Source organism: Mandrillus leucophaeus, unplaced genomic scaffold (assembly GCF_000951045.1).
Source record: "Mandrillus leucophaeus isolate KB7577 unplaced genomic scaffold, Mleu.le_1.0 Scaffold192, whole genome shotgun sequence".
NCBI classification, from domain to species: Eukaryota; Metazoa; Chordata; class Mammalia; order Primates; family Cercopithecidae; genus Mandrillus; species Mandrillus leucophaeus.
Window position 1 is genome coordinate 3,385,105 of NW_012101943.1, and position 26,085 is coordinate 3,411,189.

The following is a 26,085-nucleotide window of genomic DNA, read 5'->3' on the forward strand; positions in this document are numbered from 1 at the left end:
CTGTTAGGGCCCTTCAAACTTATCCCTGATTTTAGGCATAGTAGCAGCAGGGCATGGTGGCTTGCCCTTGTCATCCCAGCACTTCAGGGGGCTGAGGCAAGAGGATCACTTGAGCTGGGGAGTTTGAGACCAGCCTGGGCAAAATGATGAGACTTCCATCTCTACAAAAAAATTTAAAAATTAGTCAGGTGTGGTGCTGCGTGCCTGTAGTCTCAGCTACTCTGCAGGCTGAAGCATGAGGATCACTTGAGCCCAAGAGGTCAGTCAAAGCTGCAGTAAGCCATGATCATGCCACTGTACTCTAGCCTGGGCAACAGGGTGAGACCCTGTCTCTAAAACAAAATAATAAAAGTTAAAAAGGCATAGTATCTTATTTCAGGTTTCAGTTGACAGATAGGACTGGAGACCCTTAAAATGTGCCAAGTCATGAAGAATTGTAAGCACAATAAAAACCTGGTGGACTCGAGTGTTTTGGCTGTTTCCTTTTACCTTCCCTGCTGTGAAAGTAAATCTCTTGAGTAAATCCTAGATTTCAAAGTTTCAATTTGACAATGACAGTGCTTCTTCTTTTTTTTTTTTTTTTTTTTTTTTTGGAGATGGAATCTCACTCTGTCAGCCAGGCTGGAGTGCAGCGGAGTGATCCTGGCTCACTGCAACCTCCGCCTCCTGGGTTCAAGCGAGTCTCCTGCCTCAGCCTCCCGAGTAGCTAGGATTACAGGCCACCACGCCCAGCTAATTTTTGTATTTTTAGTAGAGACAGGGTTTCATCATGTTGGCCAGGCTGGTCTCAAGCTCCTGACCTCAGGTGATCTGCCCGCCTCGGGCTTCCAAAGTGCTGGGATTACAGGTGTGAGCCACTGATCCCAGCCATTGCTGCATTTCAAAAGATAGGTGTTTCCATGGCCAGAAAATTATCTGCTAACTAATCTTTGCCAATTATTAGAAAAGTTTATTTCTGTCTTCCATTATACTTACTCATTAGTTTCAAAAGTTAGCCAAAAATAATTCCCTTTGAACAGAAGTCATTGCTGTTACATGATTGCCACAATAGCAGAAATGCATTTCTTAGGGTTTTTTTTAATGGAAAATCACATTTTAAATCTATCTGAAATGTAGTTTCAGGATTAAAAATTGTATGTGTGCGTGTGTGTGTATGTCAAGATTATTAGATTCCAAATACACTTTCCTCTAAATAAAGACCTACATGACTTTAAAATAGAATAAATTCTGTCGAAATCAGAGCTACCTGAGGAAATGAAAATAAAGGTAGAAAAGAGTTTTCCTTTGAGAAGAAGGTGGTGGAGAACTGGCCAACCACAACTGCAGGCGCTCGCCTTGGGCTGTTTCCCATTCAGAAGGTCCCTCCCCCTCTCCTGGCCTCCCCTCCCCCAGAGTCTAATCAAAGGATTAGCCTACAGGTTTGGAAACAACAGCCGCTTGAGTTGAAGGCTTTTTACCCCCTTCTTGTGATTAAATGCAGGAACTAGAACAGTCTTTGGCTAGCTGGACTCAGAACTTGAAAGAACTTCAAACTATGAAGGCAGACTTAACCCGGCACGTTCTCGTGGAAGACGTGATGGTTTTGAAGGAGCAAATAGAGCATTTGCACAGACAATGGGAGGACCTCTGCTTAAGGGTAAGTCAGCTCACTGCAGGGCACGACTGTTTGGGAGTGGATTGAAATGTCTCTGAAGGCCAGACAAAGTAGAAAGGAGCTTAATTTCATTGAACCGGAGGCCCTTTTCAGTGGGACCCCTGGCCTGGCCGCTGCTCCTTTAGAAGGCAGCAACATGGTTTAACAGATTTGACCCTTTTGTTTCTCCAGCGCTAAATGCTAGAACTTTGCATGCTTTTAATGAGCTTTTTTTAAAGTCACTTTAGGTGGAGACAGAAATTGCAATTCTGATCAGATGTGTAGACTGCTTTCTGGCTTGTGTAGGTGGCAAGCCCTAATCAGTGTATCAGAAGCAGGACCCAGTGAAGAGGTCCTTTACTGGGGAGTCTCTTCTGGGCCTAACAGCAGGAGTCTTACTTAATGCCCAGCAAGCATGGGAGCATTTCATATGAGTACTCTGCATTCACAGGCAATCTGATGTTTATTTCAAGTAGCCGGTTTCTAAAATTCTCTAAGAGAAGTGATCAACTGCTATGTTGTCTCAATGGATCACTTTGACTTATTAAGAATGGGATTGTGTTAATAGAGTATTATATGGTATAGGCTTGTGACAGGATCAGGATTGAATTAAGGGATTCAAATAGTCTTAAAGATCTTTGTTTTAAGAACATAGAATTCAAGTGAAAATAAATTCCTTAATCTCATTTTTGTGAATTAAGAGATGTATTTAAAAAGTTGAAATTCAGGCACGTTCTCCTTCTTGATTTTAGTATTTAATATTCACAATGTACCCTAATTTTAAATTTTCTTTTAGAACTTTTTAAATTTTATATAAAAGAAAATGTTTAGAATATATGAAAAGTGTTCTGAAAGTTACGGTACACAGGAAGACTGCGGCCCAGATGTTCCTAATTGTTACTATTATGAAATCAATCAGGATGACACTGTGCAAAATGCCAGGATTTTTAAAAGATAAACAGATGCCCTGAGGAATGGAAATTTCGGATAGTTTTTCAAGCGTTTTTAACACGTTTGCCTGGGTAGGAGATATAAGCACATTCAGTATTTTCTCCTCCTTAAAGAGCAGAGTTTCTTTATACACAGCAGGAAAATCTCAGAGAATTCAACCTTGGTTTCCTGGTCCATATAGTGCGGTGTCAAAACTTTACCAAAGAGCCACCCCCTTTTAACCCTACGATTCTGAAGATTCTTAAAACCTGGGAATACTTTTGTACATCTAGTAAGGCTGATTTGCATTATTTAAATTTATATTTAGTGAAATTTAAACCTTTAAGGAGGAGGACCCTTAGCTGATGTCAGTTTAGGGGCTACTTATGCGTAATGGGGCATTGGGTATTTTGGGGTCAGCCTGCTTGCTGCAGACCAGCTGTTGGCGATATATCCATGGTTTCCATCCAAAATCCAGTGCTTAACAGGAAAGTGGGTTAAATGAGTGATGTACATTGTTTTTGGTTTTACTTTGTTTTGAAGCATAATAATAGGACATGTAAATGGCTGTAGTTTTCCTGGTCCATTTGCATTATAAATGTTTGATTTACATTCTATCTGGATTAATAGTTGTTAAACAGGACGTTGTCCTTATGTTGGTATAAGGATTTGATTTGTTGTTAAAAGGGCAAGGATTTGGCTTATATCTTCATCTAGCCTTTCCTGTTTTTAATTTTTAATATAACTGGATAGTAACACACAAGTATTGGGTAAAACAGTCCTTCCAATCAGCTACGTTTCAGGTACAGTATTTGTTATTTTTTATGGCATTTATCACAGGTGTAAGGAACTTCTGTTGATGTGAAACCCTAGGTTTTTAAGAGGCAAAGCCAGACAAGGGTGAGTGTAGAGAGCTACTGATTAAAATGAATGAAACTCAGTCTTTTTGATGTGAGGGAGAGAAGGGGGTGCTTTCCTTCCTGGCTATACTCAGCTGCCAAATGTATTTTCATTTGCAGGTGGCTATACGTAAACAGGAGATTGAAGACAGACTCAATACATGGATTGTATTCAATGAAAAAAATAAAGAGTTGTGTGCCTGGCTGGTGCAGATGGAAAACAAAGTTCTACAGACAGCGGACATTAGTATTGAAGAAATGATTGAAAAGTTACAGAAGGTACGGGAGGATACCCAGGTGGATGTAGTTCTGACTACCGTGGAATTGTCGGCCCTCCTCACTCCTAGGCCCAAACAGGTGCAGGGTTACGGGTGCTTCCGGTAGCATTTTAGAAATTTGAAGGGACTTCACTATTTTTTGTCCTTTTGAGAGAGTAGTGGGAAGAGAGAAGGTTCCAGAGAGATGGGAGTGTGAGACCATTGTCAGTGGGCATGGTACTGAGGGGAGTTGCTTTCTCTCCATTAGGAAGTTTGACCAGGGAAGGGGCTTACACATCAGCTGATACCCCAAATGAGTTAGAGTTTCTCTAGTTGTTATTAAGAAGCTCTCGTTGGCCAGGCGCGGTGGCTCATTCCTGTAATCCTAGCACTTTGGGAGGCCGAGGCAGGTGGATCACCTGAGGTTAAGAGTTCGAGACCAGCTTGGCTGACATGGTGAAACCTCATCTCTACTAAAAATACAAAAATTAGCCTGGTGTGGTGGTGGGCGCCTGTAATCCCAGCTACTTGGGTGGCTGAGGCAGGAGGATTTCTTGAACCTGGGAGGTGGAGGTTGCAGTGAGCTGAGATGGTGCCATTGCACACCAGTCTGGGCAACAGAGTAAAAAGCCCATCTCAAAAAAAAAAAAAGCAGCAGCAGTAGCTCCCCTTGCCAAAGGGGAGAGGCCAAAAGCAGTGAGGCTCATAATTTTGAAATGGTCACTGATCTGTACAGGGAAAAGTAATAACATTCTTGCTGCAGTCACCCAAAACACCACTCAGTCAACCCTCTAGAAAACTGTAAACGACAGCAGCCTAATTAGTTATGCTCAGTTGTCCTCAGTTCCCAAGTAGGTTAAAAGAAATCTGTGAGAGGAAACAGAGAGCTTTTGAATTAGGTAACTATTAAAACCAAAGTAATTATTGCCTTACATATTTTGCATTTGCCTGATGCTCGTTGCCTGACTTTTTAGCTACTCACTGAAAAGTTAGCTTCATTAGAAGGTATGAGGTTTTGAGACAGTGTCTCACTGTGCTTGAGTGCAGTGGCGAGATCATAGCTCACTGCAGCCTCAACCTTCTGGGCTCAAGGGGTCCTCCCACCTCAGCCACCCGAGTAGCTGGGACTGCAGACATGTGCCAGCATACCTGGCTAGTTTTTTCAGAAGTGGGGTCTTGCTATGTTGCACAGGCTAGTCTTGAACTCCTGGACTCGAGTGATCCTCTTGCCTCGACCTCCCAAACTGCTGGGATTATTGGTATGAGCCATTATACCTGGCCAATTTTTTTTTTATGTTTTGGTGCCTTTGCCAGGACTGCATGGAAGAAATAAACTTGTTTAGTGAAAACAAGTTACAGTTAAAGCAGATGGGTGACCAGCTGATGAAGGCCAGCAACAAATCGAGAGCAGCTGAGATCGATGACAAGCTCAACAAAATTAACGATCGTTGGCAACATCTTTTTGATGTCATCGGATCAAGGTAAGAAATGGGCTAAAAATGATTCTTACTCTCCAGGAACAGTAATTACTTTACAGATCTAGTAAACTGAGCCCAGCCTTCCTCTAAGATGATCCAGCAATTTTGTAAGTTTACAGATTAAGGCAAAGTTTGATAAAAATGAGTGGAAATTCTTTCCATGTTATAAAAAAAACTAGATGCTAGTATATCCCACCTTAATATTTTTTCTTTAGCTTACAACTTCACATGCATTAGAGTAGTTTTAAATAAGGGTTGGAAACTTATTTGGAAAGGGATCCTTCGGAGGGGGTATTGTTTAGAAATTCTGACTCTGTGTTAGCATTTATGTGTCCCCACAGCGGAGCCATGCCTATTACTCCTGCCTCAGTATGGCAAATCAGGCAGGTGAGGGCACAGGCCTGGTTTCTGGAGGCTGGGGGCCCATGACTGCCCCGCCACCCGCACTCAAGGCAGGGGCAGGAGTCTACTCTAAGTGTGTGGGCTCAGAGTGCCAGGTCTCCCATGGGTGTCTTGTCCTAGGATGTGGATTTGGACACAGCCAAGTCCTAAATCAAAGGGCCACAAATCAAAGCTATGTTGGCTAGTGCAATCTTATCAGAAATAGTGCTGATAATTTTATCTCTCCCCGCAAAATGATGGTGATGCCCGAAGTTCTTAAATGTCTTCAAATTCCCTCTCTAAAGACAAACCCCAAGTGGATGTTTATTCAGTGGCCACCTGGCATACGGAGAACAGTCGCTTGGCCTTGGGACTGCTTGTGCAGCTGTGCTTCCACTGGCCACACAGGTCCTTTCCATAGCAGTATACTCAGATGTTTTGAACAACACATAGAATTAGGAATATACAGGAGAACCTATAAGGTGAATAAAGAATTGGGGGGTGATGAAAGTAAGATACTCTTAATAATTTGGCATCTTCTTTACCTCATTGTTTACTGGAAACCACAAGTGAACCTGAGTCAGTCAACAGAGGCACCGGGCTAAATAAGTTGAGTCAGTTACGTTAGTGGGAGTAGGTATCTGAGCAGCTGTAAAACCAAGTGGTTTGAGAGCTCAGATCCCATCTTCCTGGGATCAGGAAGATCCTTACAGAGGGACTGCGTTCCCAGATGGTCCTGAATGAGGGATTGCGGTTACTGGTGGCAGAGAGAGAGACACATATGTTGAGAGCAAACAGGTACAGAATAGAGCAGCGTCGAAGCCATTCAGGAAGTGAAGAGAAGCCCCATTGGCCCCAAACGTAGGAGATGAGCTAGAAAGATGGGCTGGGGCTAAATCTTAGAGGACTTTAAATCTCAGCTAAATATTGGCCTTCTGAAAAAATATCTGAGTCATGCCTGGTTCCTTAGCAGTGGAGGGTTTGCTGAAGACAAATATTAGGGGGATTTGGCTGGCAACATAGACTGGCCCAAATTCAACTTCTCTCCACAGCCAATTGGGGGAAAGAAAAAAAACCTACAGAAATGCATGGTGGAAACCTAAGTAAGGATTAGGAGTACAAGTTTTGAACCATTCCTGACTTTCTCACTTATTCACTGTGAAAACTTGAGTATGTGATTTAACCTTTCTAGGCCTCAGTTTCTAAGTCTGTAAAATGGGTCTAATTGACTTACATCAGAGGCCACTGGTGCTGTCTGGGCTGTGAGGATATATATCATATCTTTGGTATAGGGCCAGCACAGCACATGTGAGCCAGCATTTATGGAGTGGTTGTTTTAGTTACTTTTCCATGAGAAGGCTCTGAAGTCGTGTGTGTATTGAGTGGAAGATGATTCTGTTGGTGACCTCTAGTGATGAGAGGTCTTTCGCCAGTGAGGCCTGCAACTGGACTACCTCATTCTCAGAGCTTAGAATAGTGCATCAGATGTTTGTTGAATGAATAAATGTTTCAGTGCATTCGTTAAGAATAAGATCATTTCTGTGGGATAAATTGTGTCTTTGTGGTTGCCTTTATAGTGTAAGTCTTCTCGAGCCCTTGGCACTAGTCGAGGGTATGATGGCATCACACCCATTCATGGATCATACAGGATCAAGATCTGGCTAATGTTTCTTGAAGGTTAGAGTGACAGTCCATTTTTAATCATTCATGCTCTGCTTATATCACTTTGGAGTTTAACAGGCTGTTTGCTTTCCTCGCTCACTCTTTGCCTGTCTTCAGCCAGCCTTTTGGTGGGAAAGAGATAAAACAGTGGGTAAAATTTTATTGATCTTTTTGGAAAGCACAGCTGGGGGAAAAGGAGTTGAAATAGCAAATATGTTGTCAGCTGCCTATATTCTTAGCAATATGCCTTTTGTGTATGATTTCACTTAAACTTCACCGTGATTCTGGAAAGTACATACCATTGTCCCATTTTACACACTGAGAAGGAAACTGAGGACTGAAGCTAAGCAACTTACCCATAGTTACATAGCCAGCATGTGACGTAACCAGGATTTCAACTCGGTCAGTTTCACCTCCCTGACCGCCCAGACCCTCTCATTTGAAACACTGAAATGAGCAGTACATGCTGAGTGCCTAATCCCTTCAGCACTGAGGAATTTGGGAGGGAATCATTTTTCTTATTTTAAAGCAAGGGCCAGGCTGAGACAGACAGCTAGAATCTAAGAAGCTCTTAGCTGAGTTTATTGTTCAGGTGAATCTGTGGGTTGAGGCAGCAAACTTGGACCTGTCATAATCAGCCTTACATAGAATCAGCCTTACATAGAATCCCTGATGCTGATTTCACCCTGGGCGTTGTACAAAGGAAGGGAAGGGTTAGAAGCACAGGCTGCAAACTTTACGTTTGAACAGTGGCAACAAGAACCTGCTCTGCAGGGTGCCCTGATGGCTTCATTTGCCCACAGGATCCAGGACATCATGCAGCGTCTTCCATCCTACCCACAGTATTCTGCTGCTTTGGCCCTGTGGCAGGGAAGAGCATTTCTTGTTAAAAATAAGATTGGCCAGGCGTAGTGGCTCACGCCTGTAATCCCTGCACTTTGGGAGGCCGAAGCAGGTGGATTACCTGCAGTCAGGAGTTTGAGACCAGCCTGGTGAACATGGTGAAACCCCATCTCTACCCAAACTATAAAAACTAGCTGGGCGTGGTGGCACAAACCTGTAATCCCAGCTACTCAGGAGGCTGAGGCAGGAGAATCACTTGAACCTGGGAGGCGGAGGTTGCAGTGAGCCGAGATTGCGCCACTGCCCTCCAGCCTGGGTGACAGAGCAAGACTCTGTCTCAAAAAAAAATAAAAAGATTGGAAGGCGATCCTATGTAGGTACCTGGCCTCGTTACTGCAAGATCTTAACTACAAAACTAACTTTAGAATGGTTTTAGAAGACTAAGGTTTAGAATGGTTTTAGAAAACTAAGGTTTAGAACGGTTTTCAGAAGTCCAAGGCCTCAATAAATCAGGTTTAATTCACTGGAGGAAAAAATGGAATTTAGGATAGGCTTCCTTAAAAACTACATTAGATTTCTGATCATTTCGGGTGGTAGACTCCATTGTTGGATAGATAGGAGAGGAAACCAACATTGCTTATTTTTTAAGTGCCAGTTTCCTCACATAGATTATTTCATTTTAATTCTTAAAACAACACTGCAAAGTCAGTGTGATTCTTCATTTTACAGAGAGGGAAATTGCAACTCAGAGAAAGTCGATAATTTAGCCAAGGACAGTGGGAACTCTGCCCGGGACAGAAACATGCACATAAGATTACATGGGCCCTGGTGTGGGTATAGAGAGGCCCATGACTGGCTGTCCCTCAGAGTTGCTCTGGGAGCTTTTAAAAGTTCTCATGGGCCCTTGGGCAGCTTCTCGCAATGGTGACATCTACACTCTTATGAAACATGCAGATACTTTCAACAGAGGTCATTTAAAGCATTACATAGACTCCCTGATGCTGATTGTATATATGTTTGGGGATTGTAATTATGTAGAACCCAAGTTGACGACAAGAAATATTCTAAACTTTTTTTTTTGACTGTGCCTATTAGCCACTCTCCTTCCTCTTTTCTTCTTTTTTTTTTTTTTTTTTTTTTTTTTTGAGACGAGGTCTGGCTGTATGACCCAGGCTGGAATACAGTGGCACAGTCACAGCTCACTGCAGCCTCGACCTCTCAGGCTCAAACAATTCTCCTGCCTCAGCCTCCCAGGTAGCTGGGACTATAAGCACACACCACCATGCCCAGATAATTTTTTGTTTTTGTTGTTTGTTTTTTGTAGAAATGGGGTTTCACCATATTGCCCAAGCTGGTCTTGAGCTCCTGGGCTCAAGTGATCCTCCCACCTCTGCCTCCCAAAGTGCTGGAATGACAGGCATGAGCCACTCGCACCCAGCCTTCGATAACGTCTTTGAAAAGTGACTCAGCAAAACTTCCGAATGCAGGACAGACAACTAAATTAAAGAAAGTGTCCTTCAGAACTGCCAATATGTGTGATCCTCTGTTTTGGAGGCATCTGGATTACCTAAGAACAGCTGAGATACAAATTGTTGGGTGACAGACAAAAAGATGCAGGGTTAACCTTCACAGCCAGCACAGTCTGAAGCTCTGAAAAGACGGTCCTTGGATCTCATCCCCTCAATGGGACTGATGCCAGAGAAGGAGTTGACCTGCCACCTGATCTCACCTATGCCTCCCCTTAGTTTTAAAAACCCAATAGTTGAACTCCTTAAAAATTCATCTACTTTTGTTTCCCAGAACTCCCTCCCCATTTCCTTAATGAAAACCCGGCTTGTCATATGAACCGGAGCTCTGTAGACACAGGTGGGGCTGTGTCTTCAGTGAGTCCCTCTGGCAGGTTGCACATTTTGGTGAATTCTTTTAGAGACTTGGGATCAGGGTGAGGAACTCTTTTTAAAGGCTCTTTCTAGCAGCATGTGTGAATAATCTGATGAAAGCGTTCAGTGCCTGCTGATATAGGTTGGACGGCGAAGTAGAAAGGCATACCCTCCGAGAAAGTTTACATTGGTTTTTCTCTTGGTTGGAATCATTTTAATGAAAATGATTTTAATTTTCTTTTTGCTTATCTGTACTTTCTAAATGTTCATTATGGAAGATGTTTATAACATGTCATGAACAAATGTCATCAGTTTTATGTTCTCTTTCCTGAATTTCTGATGGTAGCACCACTAGCAAAGCCTGTCGTCCTTATTAAGCCACTGACAAGGAGGGGCTTTCCTAGTACCGTATGACCTCAAAGATTAGCTCCTTCCTGTTTACACTGAATTGCTCTCACTATCAGAAATATCAAATCCATCCAAAGGAACTTTTTAAACTAAGCATAACTTTTAAATTTTGCCTGCCAACCTGAAAAGCTCACCTATTTTATAATAGTGGCAATTAAAATGTTATCATTAAACTCAGAAGTTATGACCGTGGCAGTTGCGTGTTAAGATTGTTTTCCATGCCTTGCAGAATGGGCAGAAATATGTGTGCCTTTTTAGACTGATAAAGCTTTTCATTGCTCTCAAGCTCTTATCTGTATTTTCTCAAGGTTTTCTGGAAGACCAAACAATGCTGCTAGTCACGAAGTTGACTTGCGTTGGTCTTAGCAGGTTGCCTGATCCAGTGGGACTGGAAGGATTTAGGGATTATTTTAGCACAGGGGGAGCCAGATGTGAGCCTCCTCACTTCCATTTTCCTTCCCATCAGTCTGATCCTTCTGCCTCTAGAATGGGTGGCCGCTGTTCCCAGACCCTGCAGAAATGGCTTCCTTGAGGATTGAGGAGCTCCCCCAAGGAAAGAGTAGCCGTCACTGGCGTAATGAGCAAGTATCCTGATGGCCGGCATCAGGCAGGTCCAGTGTACTGAGCCTCAGAGGTTCGTGCTCAGCAGGTTGCAGGAACAGCCAACCACGTGGGCCTGAGTTCGATGCAGCATTTTGGGAGAACTATTGCCAGGTCTGCACTTCTGATTCCACTGGTGTAGCATGTGTTTGCTATGTTTCAAGGTGGGGATACAATAATGACTAAATGTTGGGCTTTAGGGACTCCTGAAAAATGATATCGAGTCTCAGAATAAGGCTGGGAATGAGTCTGAGGTAGACTAGACACAAACCAAGCGCTGCCACTCAGGATTGTCCGGAGAAACTGAGGGTATGAATAAGGTGGAATTTTCAGACACATTATGGTAAGTCCTGAGAGGAGCTAGCAAGGAAAGTTACAAAATTTCTTCCTCTGCAATGAATTCCCTTTATACTGCAAAATAGAATTTTTGTGCACGAAGCAGAGAAACTAAATGAACTATCTGACCCTCCTAAACCAGGATGTTCAGGACCAAAAGGACAGAGCAGAAAACCCCCACAGGGAAATTTCTTCTTCAAGAGGACAAGAGGAAGGCATTCCTATTGGACTCAGGGGCTTCAGATTTTGCTGTTTCTTTTAAACCTGAAACAGAGAAATTTAATTTGTGGAGGACAGAAATCCTCTTTTGCCTGCCCCAAATTAAATGTTTCGTCTCTCCGTTTATAGCACTTCATAAATAACCCATAGCCAAGATAACACTGTGACTTTCTTCTCCCAGCGTTGCAATCCTGGAGCGTCAGAACAAAGACTGTGTGTGTGAGGAAAGAGCTGGAGATATTTGTTTATTGGAAGGGAGAAAACTGAGATTAAAAATTGCAGTTAGCAGGGGAGAAGGTGTCTTCCTTCCTGCTGGCATTGCCCTGTGCCTGCGAGCCAGCCATGCTCACAAGGAGCCTTGGAGAGGGCTGCGTCCGCCTCTGTACAAGATGCTGAACCAGTGAAGAGGGCACGCCGGGCAGGGGGAGGGGCTGCCTCGGCCCTGGGAGGTGGAGGTGCGGCCGGGAACTTGGAGCTTTCGCTTAAACATAAGGAATGATTTTTTCTCATCAACAGTAAGTGCCATTTTCGTCATCAGCTCTGCATAGGGCCGAGGCGCCGGGTGCTGTCCCTTGTGTCTTGCTCTCTGGCTGTGTCGCTTTGGTTACAATAGAAATCACCGATGAGATGGTGGCTGCGGAGTGTTTGTGCTCAGCCATCGGGGGATGGGTTCTTTCCCAGCGTCAGCATGCGTGTGGTGTCTGCAGTCTGCCTCTGACAAGCAGGGCAGAGGAGTGATTATGCGGTGTGGAAAATGGAAGTCCTCCGGTGACAAAAATGCTTCAAAGAGGCAGTGAGCTCAGACGTGTATTGTAATGCCTCTGCCCCTAAATCAGGGCTTCAGGATCTTGGAGTAATGCATTATTTTGCCATAAGGATGTTTAGTCATGTGAAAAGATACAATTGTACAGGATTTCTACAGTGTTTTTTGCAACTGACAGCTGCCCACAGGTTTGACTGTTTATGTCAGTACAAATTCGGATACTTGAACCATCTCAGTTTTTCTTAGTATTTTTTAAATTAGGCATAGGAATTTTTTTGTTCACTTAGGCTGATTTAGGGCTTTTATAATTTAACTGTAGACTCCTGAGCACATAGAGGATAGGACTAAATGGTAAATTATTCCATATGTATAAATTTGACATGTAAAGCCTTCATCATACATTGTTAAGGCTTAGGCTTGGTATATAGAATGCTGCCAACCTGGCTTGATTTTGTTTGTTTGGAAGGAGAGCAGTGTTTATCATTGTTATATTCTCATCCATCGCTAGTTAAAAGAAAAACTTTATTTGCCTTGATTGTTTTCTGCATTTTTACCCATAATTACTGCAAAGGAACTCTTGTAATTTAAAGCAGCTCTTAGGCATAATTCTTTTGTTTGGTTTCATAGAAAACATTTTGCTTTAGGTCTCTCAATAAAGAGCCTATGCAGGTGGAAAACTTTGCTTTTGTACCTAAAAATTTTGTTTTTCTGATTCTCAGAACTGGGATTTAATTCAGAAAATCATGCTGCTTTTTCCTGGAGAAAGGTTGTTTGTTGAAATGTCTATGTGAGAAATGTTCAGAGCACCGGGTCAAAACCCGTGCGAGTGCAGAGATGGGGGCCGCGGCGGCAAACTGCTCAGGTGGTTGATGTCAGGCAGTGTTGAGGTTGCTTCTGTGTGCCAGCAGGCTGGTTTCTGAATAGGTTTTCTTATTTCCAGATATTAACTCGAGATTTCAAATTTTTCAAGAGCAGTATTAACAAGGCCTAACATGTGGAGGTCAGTCGCCTGGGTTGGCAAAAGACAAACGCTTCCTGGCCTGGGACAGGTGATCATTAGGTTACAGCGTCTGCACAGAACAGAACGATGCACACTCCGCCATGTACCTGATGGGTCCCAGGGTCAGTCATTACCTGATGATCAGAGGAGCACCATTTAGACTCCCAGGCATTTGGGGGTATTAGGCCTCTGGATGGAGTTTGGCATATACCGGCTAAATCCTGGCTGGATGAGTGCTTTGTCACTTCTTGGTGACCTTCTTTTCCTTCCCTCCCACCTTCCCCTCCTCTTTCACTTGCACTAAGTATGTCTGTGATGTGAGTGTCTGTCAGCGCTTCATTGGCCCTGTGTGAAACCGGGGCTGAGGAGCAGGGGTGGCTTCTAGGCTGGCAGCACACTGCTTTGTGGGAAAAGGGCTCTGATATGCTCTGTCTTTACAGCTTTTTTAAAAAAATCTAACTTGGCCACTTCTTTTATGAAGAAGACAAATCAGACAAATTGGATGGAAGGTATGAGTGAACATCATTTACTCCTTCAACAGCTATTTATTGAGCAACTCCTATGTTGTATTACAATGTCAACATTACATCTGAATTAGGTGATGACCTCTCTGGGAAGAAGGCCTATCTTCCAGCTATCTCTGAATCCAAGGGTCTGTGCAGGATCCAAGACAAGGCACATGGCTAAGTGATTACTGAAAGAAAATCAGAGAGGGGAAACATGGGCAGCGTGTATCGAGCCTTCTGGCCTCCTCCCCAGGCACCTGCCAAGAGCCCCCAGTTTTAGCATCCACTATACCAGCTCCTACCCCCCAGTGTATCCTGAGCTATGAGTCCAGACTTCTGGTCATGTTCTCTGGCTGCAGCAAAACGATCCTGTACCAACAGGATGTGCATGTTAGTGTGTGTAGGATTATGTGAGAGGATGGGTAGTACTTCGGAACAGCAGCTCCAGGCCAGACTGCCCAGGTTAGAATCCTGCCTCCACTATTGACCATGTGACTTGCGTGAGCTCTTTACTCTCTGTGCCTCGGTTTCCTCATCTGTCAAGTAGGGATAATAATATTACCTATCTCCTAGCATTGTTATGAAGAGGAAATGATGCCTATAATCCTGGTACTTTGGGAAGCTGAGGCAGCTGGATCACTTGAGGTCAGGAGTTGAAGACCAGCCTGGCCAACATGGGGAAACCCCGTCTCTACTAAAAATACAAAAATTAGCTGAGCATGGTGGCAGGTGCCTGTAATCCCAGCTACTCAGGAGTCTGAGGCAGGAGAATCACTTGAACCTGGGAGGCGGAGGTTGCAGTGAGCCCAGGTCGTACCACTGCACTCCAGCATAGGTGATAGAGACTCCATCTCAAAAAAAAAGCAAATGAGTTGCTGACATGAAGCACAACAGGCCTGGCACATGTGGCCATCAGCGTGGGATACAGATGTTTCATTTTAATAATAAAGTTTATCATTGTAAAACATACATGTAGAAATTTTAAAAGAACGGGATGACAGTAGACAGTCTCGTATTTTATTCCTACACCCCACTGGTTTGTCCTGAGCACCCCATTTTGGATACCAGAGTCCTGGGAAAACCAAGCAAATTATTCCCCCACCTTCTCCATACCCTCTCTGGGTGTCGCACACCTAACCCCACGGTTAACAGTTCAGGATCACCACAGCCCTGTGGGTCTGTACCCAGGCAATTGTGTTGCTAGTTAGCTCCCTTCATTTAAATACGTGCATTCTTCGGTGTGTTAATTGCTTTTAAGTTAGAAGAGAGGAAACAAGGAAAAAGAAAAAAATATATAAATAAATACTTGGATTCTAGCCCTCTTCTTTTCAAAATAAGAAAGAGGCTGGGATTCTTAGGGTGGAATAGGGTCAGGGGCTAGAGGAAGGCCGTGGGAGATTTCATTCTGGGCAGAGGGAGAAGTGGGGAGGGCGGGAGAGCTGTGCCGAGGTCACGAGCCTGAGCCCTTCCCCCACCCCCAGGGACGCTCTCGTGGCTGGGCCTCTTCTCCGGCAGAGCCTTCCAGGAGGGCAGTCCTTCAGGAACTGCCTGGAGCACTCCTTGTCCCACGGTGCCAGGGGTTCCCAGCTACGCTGGTAGTTGCCTGGAGTGTTCTTTCTGGAACCAGGGCAATCAAGGTGGCAAGATACTGGGGTGAGGAGGGTGTACCTCTGAAACCATAGGAATGAAGGTGGGATCTAGGTTATAGCTATATCCAGGCCTGGTCCTGGATTCCATGACTTCCTTTTTAATAAATCATCTGTGGCTCTGAAGGGAACGTATCCTTGTGGTGTTTGTGGTAAGAATGTAATTTGGAAAACGGGCATTTATCTCCGAGGCATTCTGTCTTTCACATTCAGTCCCCTCAGCTACCCAGTGAAAGAAGGTACTACTATGAACACCATTTTTTTTTTTTAATATGGAACGCTTCACGAATTTGCGTGTCATCCTTGCGCAGGGGCCATGCTTATCTTCTCTGTATCGTTCCAATTTTAGTATATGTGCTGCCGAAGCAAGCACTGTGAACACCATTTTATAGATGGCATTAAACATGGCCAGGACGCAAACCCAGGCCCTGACCACAGAGTCTGTGTTCTTCTATCTCCAGACCACACATCCTTCTTCCAAGCTTGCCCTTGAGAATAAAACACTGATGAAAGAACTTTGTGAGGTCCAGTGCCATGTAAATAAAGCATGACTGTAGCGTCATGTGGGCCAGTGCCCACTCTGTGCAGATGACTTTACATGAAGCCTCTTATTTCAGTCTCACCACCACCTGCAAGGTGGGTAATCTTGCAGATCGTGAGGAAACTGAGAGTCAGCGGTTAGGTACGTTGCAGCGTGCAGAGCTCTTAGATGGGAGAATGGATCTTGGGTCCAGGTCTGCTTGCCTCCGGAGTTCTGGCCTTCACCTCACCTGATGCTGCCACCTCCCTGAAGCTTAAGCAGCTTTGAGGGTGTACTAGAAATAAGGGGGCTGAGGTGAAAGGACTTTCACTAAATCTTAAAAGTAGCTGGTAATAGAGCTAGAAGTCAGTCCCTGGGATTGACTTGGTAAGTTGTAAGATACACATTTTTTTTTTTAATCCACACTTATATGACTACTCCATGGTCCACTTAAATCATAGCTTCTAGCGGAATGTCCATATTTGTCCATTCACCAAGCATTTGTGGAGAGCATCCTGCCCATCAGGCACTGTGGGAGGTGCTGTGTGTGCGGTGGAAACTGGCCGGCTGCAGCCTGGCCCTGGTGCTCCCTGTCCTGGTGGGTGTCTGAGAGAGTGCAAGGTTAGAGGCAGAGTGGCCCCTGAATGCTTGAGGTACAGAGATCAAGGGGCTGAACCGGTTTTCAGGGTAGGGCAGGGACTATTGAAAGCTTTGATCATGGATCAGACTTGCCTTCTGAAACTTACTTACACTTTGGCTACAGAACCAAAGGTGGGCAGGAAGTCTAGGGAGCTGAGAGGAGGTTGTTCAGTCAAGTAAGAGGTGATGGTGGCATGTAGCGCAGTGTTTCCTGAGAGTTAGGGTCGGTGCCCTCATTTATCACTCTAGTGCTCCCAGCCATGGGGCGCAGTTCTGACAGCATCTCCCAACAACGTAAGTATTGATCAGTGGGAACTTTCCTTTAGAGCCATTACTTTTAAGTGTCTGAGATTAACTACAAATCCCACAGAACGCCAGGACAGATCCTGGCTCTACTCGCTCTGCCTTAGGACTTTAAGGAAAGCGGTTTATTGGAGCATTTTATTTTAGTATATATGTCAGAAAAAGATTGTTTTCCCTCAACAGCTACATCACGTCCCCTTGACAGCATGTGGACGTGCACGCCAAGTTGTACTGATGCCATGCGTGTGCTTTCAAATCTGCTCCATGCCGAGTTGGGCTGGATGGGAGCTGAGGCAGACTGGTGAGGGAGATCCCATTTAGAACTGCGCTTGCATGCAGATTTCCTTTGCCCCTCCCTTTCTGACAGGCAGAGATGCCCCGTAATCTACCCACATGGGCTGGTTCATTGTATACAGCTGGGTGAACCCCTCATACTGAAGCAGTAGGGCTTGGCACATATTCTCTGCTTACCCAAAGGGGAGGGTCCCATGCGAGGCCTTGTGGACCAAATACCACCAAGTGAACCAGGCATGTAACATCTTTAATCTCCCAGGGTAGATCACCGGCTGCTGCAATCTCAGGCATATACACGGCAGAAACTGGGCAGAAGTCAGGGGTGGTTATTTTCACTTAGGAAAAAATGGCTATCTTCTCACCTCTGAAGCCCCAGGAAGATGAACTGGGTCTCAGAGGATCTCACTCTGGGAATGATAGGACTTCCATTTGCATGGGTGGATTAACTCTCCGTCCTTTCGAAAGTCAGCAGAGGCAACAGCCTTGCAAAGCTTCACATATTCTCTGAGAACTCGTATCTGGTGACATGAGAGTTGTTCTGATATAAAATCAAAGCAAAATAGGTTCTTTTTTACCCTGCAATGCTCTTATTGGAACATTCTTCTACCACTAAGTATTGGGCTTTTGATTTCCATCACTTTTTGTTTGTTTGTTTTGTTTTTCTGCAAATATGTGTAGGGTGAAGAAGTTGAAGGAGACCTTTGCTTTTATTCAGCAGTTGGACAAAAACATGAGCAACCTTCGCACCTGGTTGGCTCGAATTGAGTCTGAGCTTTCCAAGCCTGTTGTTTATGATGTCTGCGATGATCAAGAGATCCAGAAGAGGCTCGCTGAGCAGCAGGTGGGACAATCAGAAATGAGCTCCTGCAAGAGTATGGGTGTCCGCGATGTGCACTGACTCAGGCCTTCCCTGTATAGCTGTGTGTTTTCACGTGCTCACATTTCATAACGTTGGTTTGCTTTTTCCAGAGAAAACTGACCATCTTTCCACGTTCTTATATCCATCTCTTGAGTGCTCCCTCCCACATTCATGTAGCTTTTTGTGAAACTGTGTGAATAATGTTTAAGATGCAAACCTTAATCTTGGTGGTAAATAAGGTTTTTAAAATTATGTCTTTTTTTTGACTCTGATCTTTGTTGTGTTTTGTTAATATAGTTTTGAAAGGCAACTAATTGAAAGAAAAGCAACTTTTCTAACCAAGGAAGGTTCTTATGGGATAATATTCTGTGTGTCTGGAACAGCTTTTTAAAAAATTAAAACAAGAAAAGGTGTGATAAGGAACATGCTTGGACCCAATAGTTTAGGAAGACTTTTAAGAGCTGCAATGCTCTGTGCATTTTTGTTATCAGATATGCATGCTCTGAGCCAATCCTGGAAATTGTGCAGTTTGAAAGCTGCTGAGTTCTGCCAGTGTTTCTCATTGTACCCACCTGGTAGGTGCTATTTGACGTCACTAGTTTATCAAATCCACTTTCCTGACTTCCCTGGTCTCATGGCCACATGCTCATTCTCACATGCAATGCCTGGATTTGTCTTTTTTTTTTTTTTTAAATAGCTAAGTTTATCTTAATCTTTCTTTAGCTTTTGTTCACCTCTTTTTTCTCAGACCTGTGGGCAGATTCTGTTTTGACTGTAGAAGCAGTATGATTCTCAGAGTCGAATCTGTTTTCTTCACGTTAAGCCTCCACCACACACCACATACCACAGATGCTTAGAGACAGGATTGAGGGTGAACCTTTTTCACCAGATTCAATATTTGGTGCTACTGTTGACATTTTTTAAGAGATGGCGTCTCACTGTATTGCCCAGGCTGGTCTTTAACTTCTGGGCTCAAGTGATCCTCCCACGCCAGCCTTCTGAGTAGATGGCACTGCAGGCAGGCACCGCCATGCCTGGCCCTCCCTGCTCTTGACTTTTCTAAGTGCTATTACAATTACTGTTTAAATGATGCCTGTTCTCTGGCTTTCAAGCTAGTATGATTTAGTAATGCTACAAATTAAAAATACTGGTTTTTCCACTTAGCTTTGGAACTTTAAGCATGTCTTTTTCATCGAGGTCATCTAGACTCTGCTTTGTGCAGAAAAGAATATTGATATAAGTATTAGGGAATTTTAATGGACATTACAGAGATTTTAATGCCTCTCTCATTGGAGTCACAGCTACTGAATACATCAGTTTTACTTAAAAGTGTGATCCACTAGGATGAATGTCTTTGAACAGTCTGTGAAAAGGCAAGGCCTTGCAAATGAATTTACCCTGAGTGGTGAGTTTTTTCAGGTAGATTATATGGAAGCTGTCAATACCTTTCCTCTTAAAGAATGGCTGGCCAGATTTTGCTGGGGCTGTTGATAGTGTGTTAATTTTTTTTAAATCCAAAGTGTGACAGAACATTAAATTAATTAAATTGCAGAGAATTTGTTCCCAAAAGCATACAATTTGGAGCCACTGCTATTCTCTTAGCCTTATTTCTTCCCATCCTGCAGTGGCACATAATTTCAATCTGGTTGATTTGAAAATTCTCTCTTTATAGAATTCAGCATCACCTTAGTGACATTTCTATCCCTTGGTTACTTTAAAAAAAAAAAATCAATGGAATTGGTGTTCAGGACTACCATTATTGTGTAGAAGTTAGATACTGTGTTAGTTTTCTACTACTGTTGTAACCAATTACAGATTTAGCAGCTTAAAAACACAAATTTATTATATTTCTGGAGGTTAGAGATCTGAAATGGATCTCACTGGGCTAAGATCAGGATGTCATCAGGGCTGTGTTCCTTGCTGGAAGCTCTGGGGAGAATCCATTTTTTTGCTTTTTCTGGCTTTAGAGGCCACCCACATTGCTTGGCTCATACGTGCCTCTTCTGCCTTCAGCGTCATCAACATTGCATCTCTCTGTGTCTTTCTTCATAGTCACATCTCCCTCTAGCTGCCTCCTCTTCTGCCGTTAAGGACCCTTAAGATTACAGTGGGCCCACCCTGCTAATCCCGGATAATCTCCCTATTTCAAGGTCAGCTGATTAGCAACTGCAATTCCCCGTGTAATCTAACAGATTCACAGATTCCAGGATTAGGATCTGGATGTGTGTGTGTGTGTTGGAGGGTGTCATTGTCATTATTCTGCCTGCCACAGATGATCTCAGGATACTTTTAGTATTTTTGTTAAAAAGAATAAGTTACAGTGTATTTATATTATACTAAACTCAGACCTTAAGTACCCCATCCAAAACACTGGCAACAAATGTGTTACACAAAAGAATTATGCATGGGCCACTTTTTAAAACCTTACCTAGTGACCATTTTTGGTCTGGGTTAGAAAACCACCTTACCTATGTTTACTTTTCAAACTAAATATAATAAATTAATTGCTTCCAAAAATAAGACCTAAAAACATGGCATCACCTAGCATTGCCTTATGCAAAAGCCCTCGGCCCCCCAAAGTAGCTAAGAGCCATGATGTCCCTGGATCCTCACTGTAATGCACCTGGTCGGGGAGGGGTCAGACCCTCTAAAAGTCCTCTCTGTTTCGCCTTTCTTACATAGAACACCTTTAGGTATAAGGTAATGGGGGTTATTCCTATGGAATATATCATCTTTAAAATGCACAGGAAGTAGTGGCAATTTTGTGACATTTAAATCACAAATCACTTTCGTTGAAACTTTTTAAGATCCCTGTCCTAGTTTTTTCATTGGTTGGTTTCTTGTTTCTCTGTGGGGTGTGCCAGATGGTGGCTTGGAGGAGTTATTAGTTACCCTTCCATTGGCTAATGAATAGCCCCTGCCGTGGGCCAGCTGAGCTTCACCTCACGCCCCCTGAACCATCCCAACACCCCCCGTCCCACTTGCTACCCAAGCCCCTCCCACAGAGACATTCAGGAGCTGGCACTGGGGTTTCACCCTATATGATTTTCTGTCTTTTCAGCCTGTTTTTTTTCTCCTCAGCCTCCCTTACCTTCTGTTTTTGGTTCCTTTTTATTCTCATTCTTCTGGCTGCGTTCTCTTCTCCAGTTTCAGGTCTATCTCCTCTTGCTCTGTACCTCCCAACCCCCAAGTTCCTCCCCAACCTCAGTGTTCTGTGTCACCTGCCCAGGGGCAGAAAAACAAAGTGAACAGGAGCCTGTTAGAACTGTCAGCAAAAGTCTTTCTCAATGTTTTATGTTGTTTCTTAAATCTACTTTTTCTCTAGATTTGGACAGTTTCTAAGACCTAATTCTTGTGCAGACTTACATCTCTGTGGATACTAGTGGTAGGATTATTTCAGTTTGCAAAATGTTCCTGTCTAGCACTTAAATGGTCTGCATTTTAAAAGGTAGTCTGGCACTGTATTTTCTATTGTACAAGGTAACTAGTAGGCCATTGTGTGGTGTTTTACATGGTTTTAAAAAAAATTTTGAAAATGTTTTTTGAAAAGTTTTGAGAAAGTTTTGAAAATGTTTGAGCTTTTTTTTAAACCAAGATGTTGATGTTCTTTTATAAATTATTGTAGAGCTCATTTCTTACGGCCATTTACCCTAAATATTAAATCAGTTTTCTTTAGCCATTTGATTCAATGTAAGCTGAATAAATAATGTAGGATAATTGCAGAGTTTATTAAAATACAGAGCATTCATATTGTCCATAAACTAGAACCTCTCTCTGCTTTTCAGCTAGACCTTACCCACCTGGAGCCAGATGAGGTCATGGGCATTTTTCAGTTATAAGTGATGAGTATTATTTATTTAACACCAGTATCAGGGTTCCTAATTTATTATTTTAATATTTAAATAGGACATATATCTTCTGATTTTAGAAGGGCCCCACGACAGTGCTATGAACCGGTAAGAGTTCTTAAAACTGGAATTTTATTTAGACATAATAACTGTAAAGTCAGTCCTCAAATTGACTCCAGGGAGACTCCCACCATTCAAGCATAACAGGCCTTCCACCCACACTGCAGAGCTCTAACGAAATACCCTGCACATTCTTCACAGTGCACACGGGGTGGCCAAGTGGACAACACATCTCTTCTGAATATAACCTGGTGGTGGTCGTTTGTACTCAGGATCAGTGTTAGGAACTGCCTGATTTAAAATTCGGTTGGCGGGTTGGCATTTTATTCCCTCATATCAACCTAAACACACAACGATCGGAATTGCGCATTTATATGAAGAAAAGTAAGAATAGGGGCTGGGCATGGTGGCTCACCCCTGTAATCCCAGCACTTTGGGAGTCTGAGGAGGGTGGATCGCTTGAGCTCAGAAGTTGGAGGCCAGCCTGGACACCATGGCAAAACCCCATCTCTACCAAAAATACAAAAAATTGCTGAGTATGGTGGCCAGCTACTTGGGAGGCTGATGTGGGAGGATCGCTTGAGCCTGGGAGGCAGAGGTTGCCGTGAGCCAAGATCGCACCACTATGACAGAGTTGAGACCCTTGTCTCAAAGAGAAAAGTAAGAAAATAGTGGTCCCATCTAGTAATATAGTAATAATCTCAAATTATTTAAATATCAAAGTGACCTGGAATGAAGCTTATATTGCCTTTCTGTAGATGGTGACAGCTACCATTTATAATATAGTCCTCTTATTAACTGAAATTTGTTGAGTCCTGGGAACTGGATTTAGTCTAGTTAATAGTGGCTTAAAGTAGTGTAGATTTCAGAAATTGGTATATTATGAAATAATTAAAATAGAATTTAACTTAGTCTTTGCTTTCTCACAATGTAATTTGGATATTAAAACTAAATGTGGTCTCGTGTCACTTGTCACAGAATTTGGACATCAGGGATGCCTAACTCTTCCAGAATGGCAAAACAAACAGGTTCCTCATCTCCCTCCCTCCCTGCAGCCCACTCATGGGGGTGCAGCAGTGTTACTATCCGATGATGACTAAAAGTGCCATGTTTATTCGTAAAGAGGTTTTCCAGTTTTTCCTATGACCATGCATTTTCTCTTCACAAATGTTCCTTTTTCCGAATTGGGGATTGCATCACTTTCCCCATCAAAGGACAAGACTGCAGAAACCCTGCCTCTCCCCAAGCCACCGCAGCCTTGGCTGGGCTTTATCGGCTGGGGAGGCCAGGTCTGTCTGCCAGAATTCCTCCCGTGGGCTCATGAAGCCCTTGAATGAGCTCATGGGGAGCCTGTGGGCACGCACACTGCTGCATGCACAATTTGGTGTGTGTTTGAAGAGTTCAGTAGCCCATAAAAGGTGGAGAGTTCCTACTGAAGAGACTCACTTTCTAAAGACTTACCTGAAACCAAGTCTAAACTGGAGCCCTTTGGGGTGGGTGGTATGGAGTAGATCCCATGCATACCCAAAGTCTGTGGGGCAATGGGCTCTCAGCAGTAATGGTGCCACCTGTCAGTGAGTAGAGGACGACGCCCACCACTGTGCCACCCCTCACGTGGTTCAGCACGCAAGTCCTAGGTGTTTTCAGTGTTTCAACTTTGTGTCAGGTGCTTACAGCACAAGGGTAACACAAAGATGAGAGGGATTCCATGTGTACTGCCAAGCCCATGGTGGAAATCCACGCAGGGAAGTATCCCCTGGGCTGGGAGAAGGGAGGGAGGAAGGGGGGTCCTTTGATGCTGACCCTCCTGCTGTCACCAACGTCTCAAGAGGTTTCTTACTCTGTTGTAATCACAGGATCTACAGCGAGATATTGAACAACACAGCGCAGGGGTGGAGTCTGTGTTTAACATCTGTGACGTTCTACTGCACGACTCCGATGCCTGTGCAAATGAGACTGAGTGCGACTCGATCCAGCAGACCACCAGGAGCCTGGACAGACGCTGGAGGAACATTTGTGCCATGTCCATGGAGCGGCGCATGAAGTAAGAACTAAGCTCCCCCAAAGGTCTTCAGCATGGTCAGCCGAACTCAGCACACCCTTCTGACCTCATTCACAGTAACTGTTCTGTTCATTTCACTTAGAAATGCGCCAGGTATTGGCAGAGAAGGCCCAATGCTTATCAAAGGATTTATTCAAGAAAAATGTAACAGGAGTCATGTCTCTCTCCAGCTCTCCTGTGTGGGGTATGGCTGTGAGCTGGCCACTGTGCTTCTGTTGACCTAGCCAGGTAGTAGTGGAGGCAGCCCTGTCTCCTAGTTTTTTAACCTCTGTGAAGCAGGAGCTCTGAGGTGCTTGGCACTCCCAGGCGGGAGGAGCACAGACCAGAAGTGGCGTCCCTGTTATTTCCCAGAAGGGGTAACAGGGTCTCCCCCACTAAACTGTGCAGGTGTCAGGGGATAAAAGAAGGGCAAAAGCACGGGCTTAGCACGGGCTTGCAGGGGATGGCTTGTGTTAAGATGCTTTCCTCCCATCAGAATCGAGGAGACGTGGCGCCTGTGGCAGAAGTTTTTAGACGACTATTCCCGCTTTGAGGACTGGCTCAAGTCAGCGGAGAGGACGGCGGCCTGCCCAAATTCCTCAGAGGTGTTGTACACAAGTGCCAAAGAGGAACTGAAGAGGTTTGAGGTAAACGCCTTCTCCATCCCAGTCTCCTGATCATAACCAAGCCTGCAGCGAGCCTGGGAGCTGCTGAAATGGCTTCCTCTAAGTGGCCAGCTTCTCCTCACCTCTGGCGAGGGCTGCCCAGTCCACAGCCTGCCCCCGGCTGCTGAGACAGCTTTGCAAGACATTGCGGATGTATGCCAGCTGCTATGCAATGAACTTGAAAGCCTGTTGTGTAACTGGCATCAGGACTGGTGAATTAGGCCCTCTGCTGCCATTGCAGTTTGGGGGTGAACCCCTGGCAGCAGGTTGCTTGAGGTGTAGAAGGGAAGGAGGGTGTCATGGCACTCTGCACACTTTGGCTCTGACCCCTCCCGTGTGATGCAGGCCTTTCAGCGGCAGATTCACGAGCGGCTCACTCAGCTGGAGCTCATCAACAAGCAGTACCGGCGGCTGGCCCGGGAGAACCGCACAGACACAGCCAGCCGGCTGAAGCAGATGGTCCACGAAGGCAACCAGCGCTGGGACAACCTCCAGAGGCGGGTCACGGCCGTCCTGCGGAGACTCAGGGTGAGCTCCCCTGCGCCTGGCTCGGGTGTAGATTTTCAGGGAGACGTAACGTGCGATATGCAATGGCAGGCTTGTCACACACAAAGCAGCAGATCGAAGGTTTCACTTCAGGCCTGAGCTGTTTTAACATTCCTCCAACACGAAGCCCAAAGCTGCCAACGTTCATTTTCTAAAAGGGGGATTTGCATGTGGAGCTTCTCAGGCAGGGCCTGTTGATGAGATTTGTGTTACCAACACACAGCTCTTTTTACAACTTCTATAACCCGTGGTGGTGTGCATGTTAGCACAGAGTCCAGGGCACAGCTTCACTGGGTCTGGAAAAGGCAACACATGGGTCCCTGGAAGGAGCCCCACTTTGCCCATCTGTCTGTGTTTTTGGGACCCACCAGCTCTCGCACTGAGGATGGACAAGGCACATGAATGCAAGAGCCTCTGTCTGCACTGGGGGGTTGGGGACTGTGATTATTCTCTGAATTTCAGACCACACAAAGGTTTGGTTTTTGAAGGTAAATATTCACCTTAGATTAATGTCATTCAGAAGACGTGCTGTGTAGACCTGTGTGAGTCTGGGTATAAACTGAAAGGACGGTCACAGGCAGGGACTACAGGACACAGTTTTAATTTCCGCATCTGTTCTCAGGGCAGGGCGTTGCTGAACCCATTCTAGAAAGATACGAATCTGGGCTTCTTTCTTTTCTTTCTTTTTTTTTTTTTTCTTTTCTCTCTCTCTCTCTCTCTCTCCCCTCTTCTCAGGAAGACATTGGCTTTTCTAGTAACCTAGACAACTCCTGTGCATTTCTTTCTGTCTCTCTCTCCCTTCCTGTCTCCCCCTCTTTCTTTCTCTCTCTCTTCTCTGTCTTCTTTCTTTTTTTTTTTTTTTTTTTTTT

General features: G+C 44.4%; 1 protein-coding gene across 1 annotated transcript in view; it reads left to right on the forward strand.

The window, feature by feature from the left end:
- The window catches only part of SYNE2 (spectrin repeat containing, nuclear envelope 2), a 405,169-nt gene that overhangs the window by 363,309 nt on the left and 15,775 nt on the right, over positions 1 to 26,085 (forward strand). The window contains exons 97-103 of the mRNA XM_011978327.1: positions 1,481 to 1,636; positions 3,583 to 3,741; positions 5,034 to 5,200; positions 17,876 to 18,038; positions 23,821 to 24,008; positions 24,502 to 24,652; positions 25,016 to 25,198. Coding sequence (XP_011833717.1) covers positions 1,481 to 1,636; positions 3,583 to 3,741; positions 5,034 to 5,200; positions 17,876 to 18,038; positions 23,821 to 24,008; positions 24,502 to 24,652; positions 25,016 to 25,198 — 1,167 coding nt within the window. The remainder of the gene's footprint in view (positions 1 to 1,480; positions 1,637 to 3,582; positions 3,742 to 5,033; positions 5,201 to 17,875; positions 18,039 to 23,820; positions 24,009 to 24,501; positions 24,653 to 25,015; positions 25,199 to 26,085) is intronic.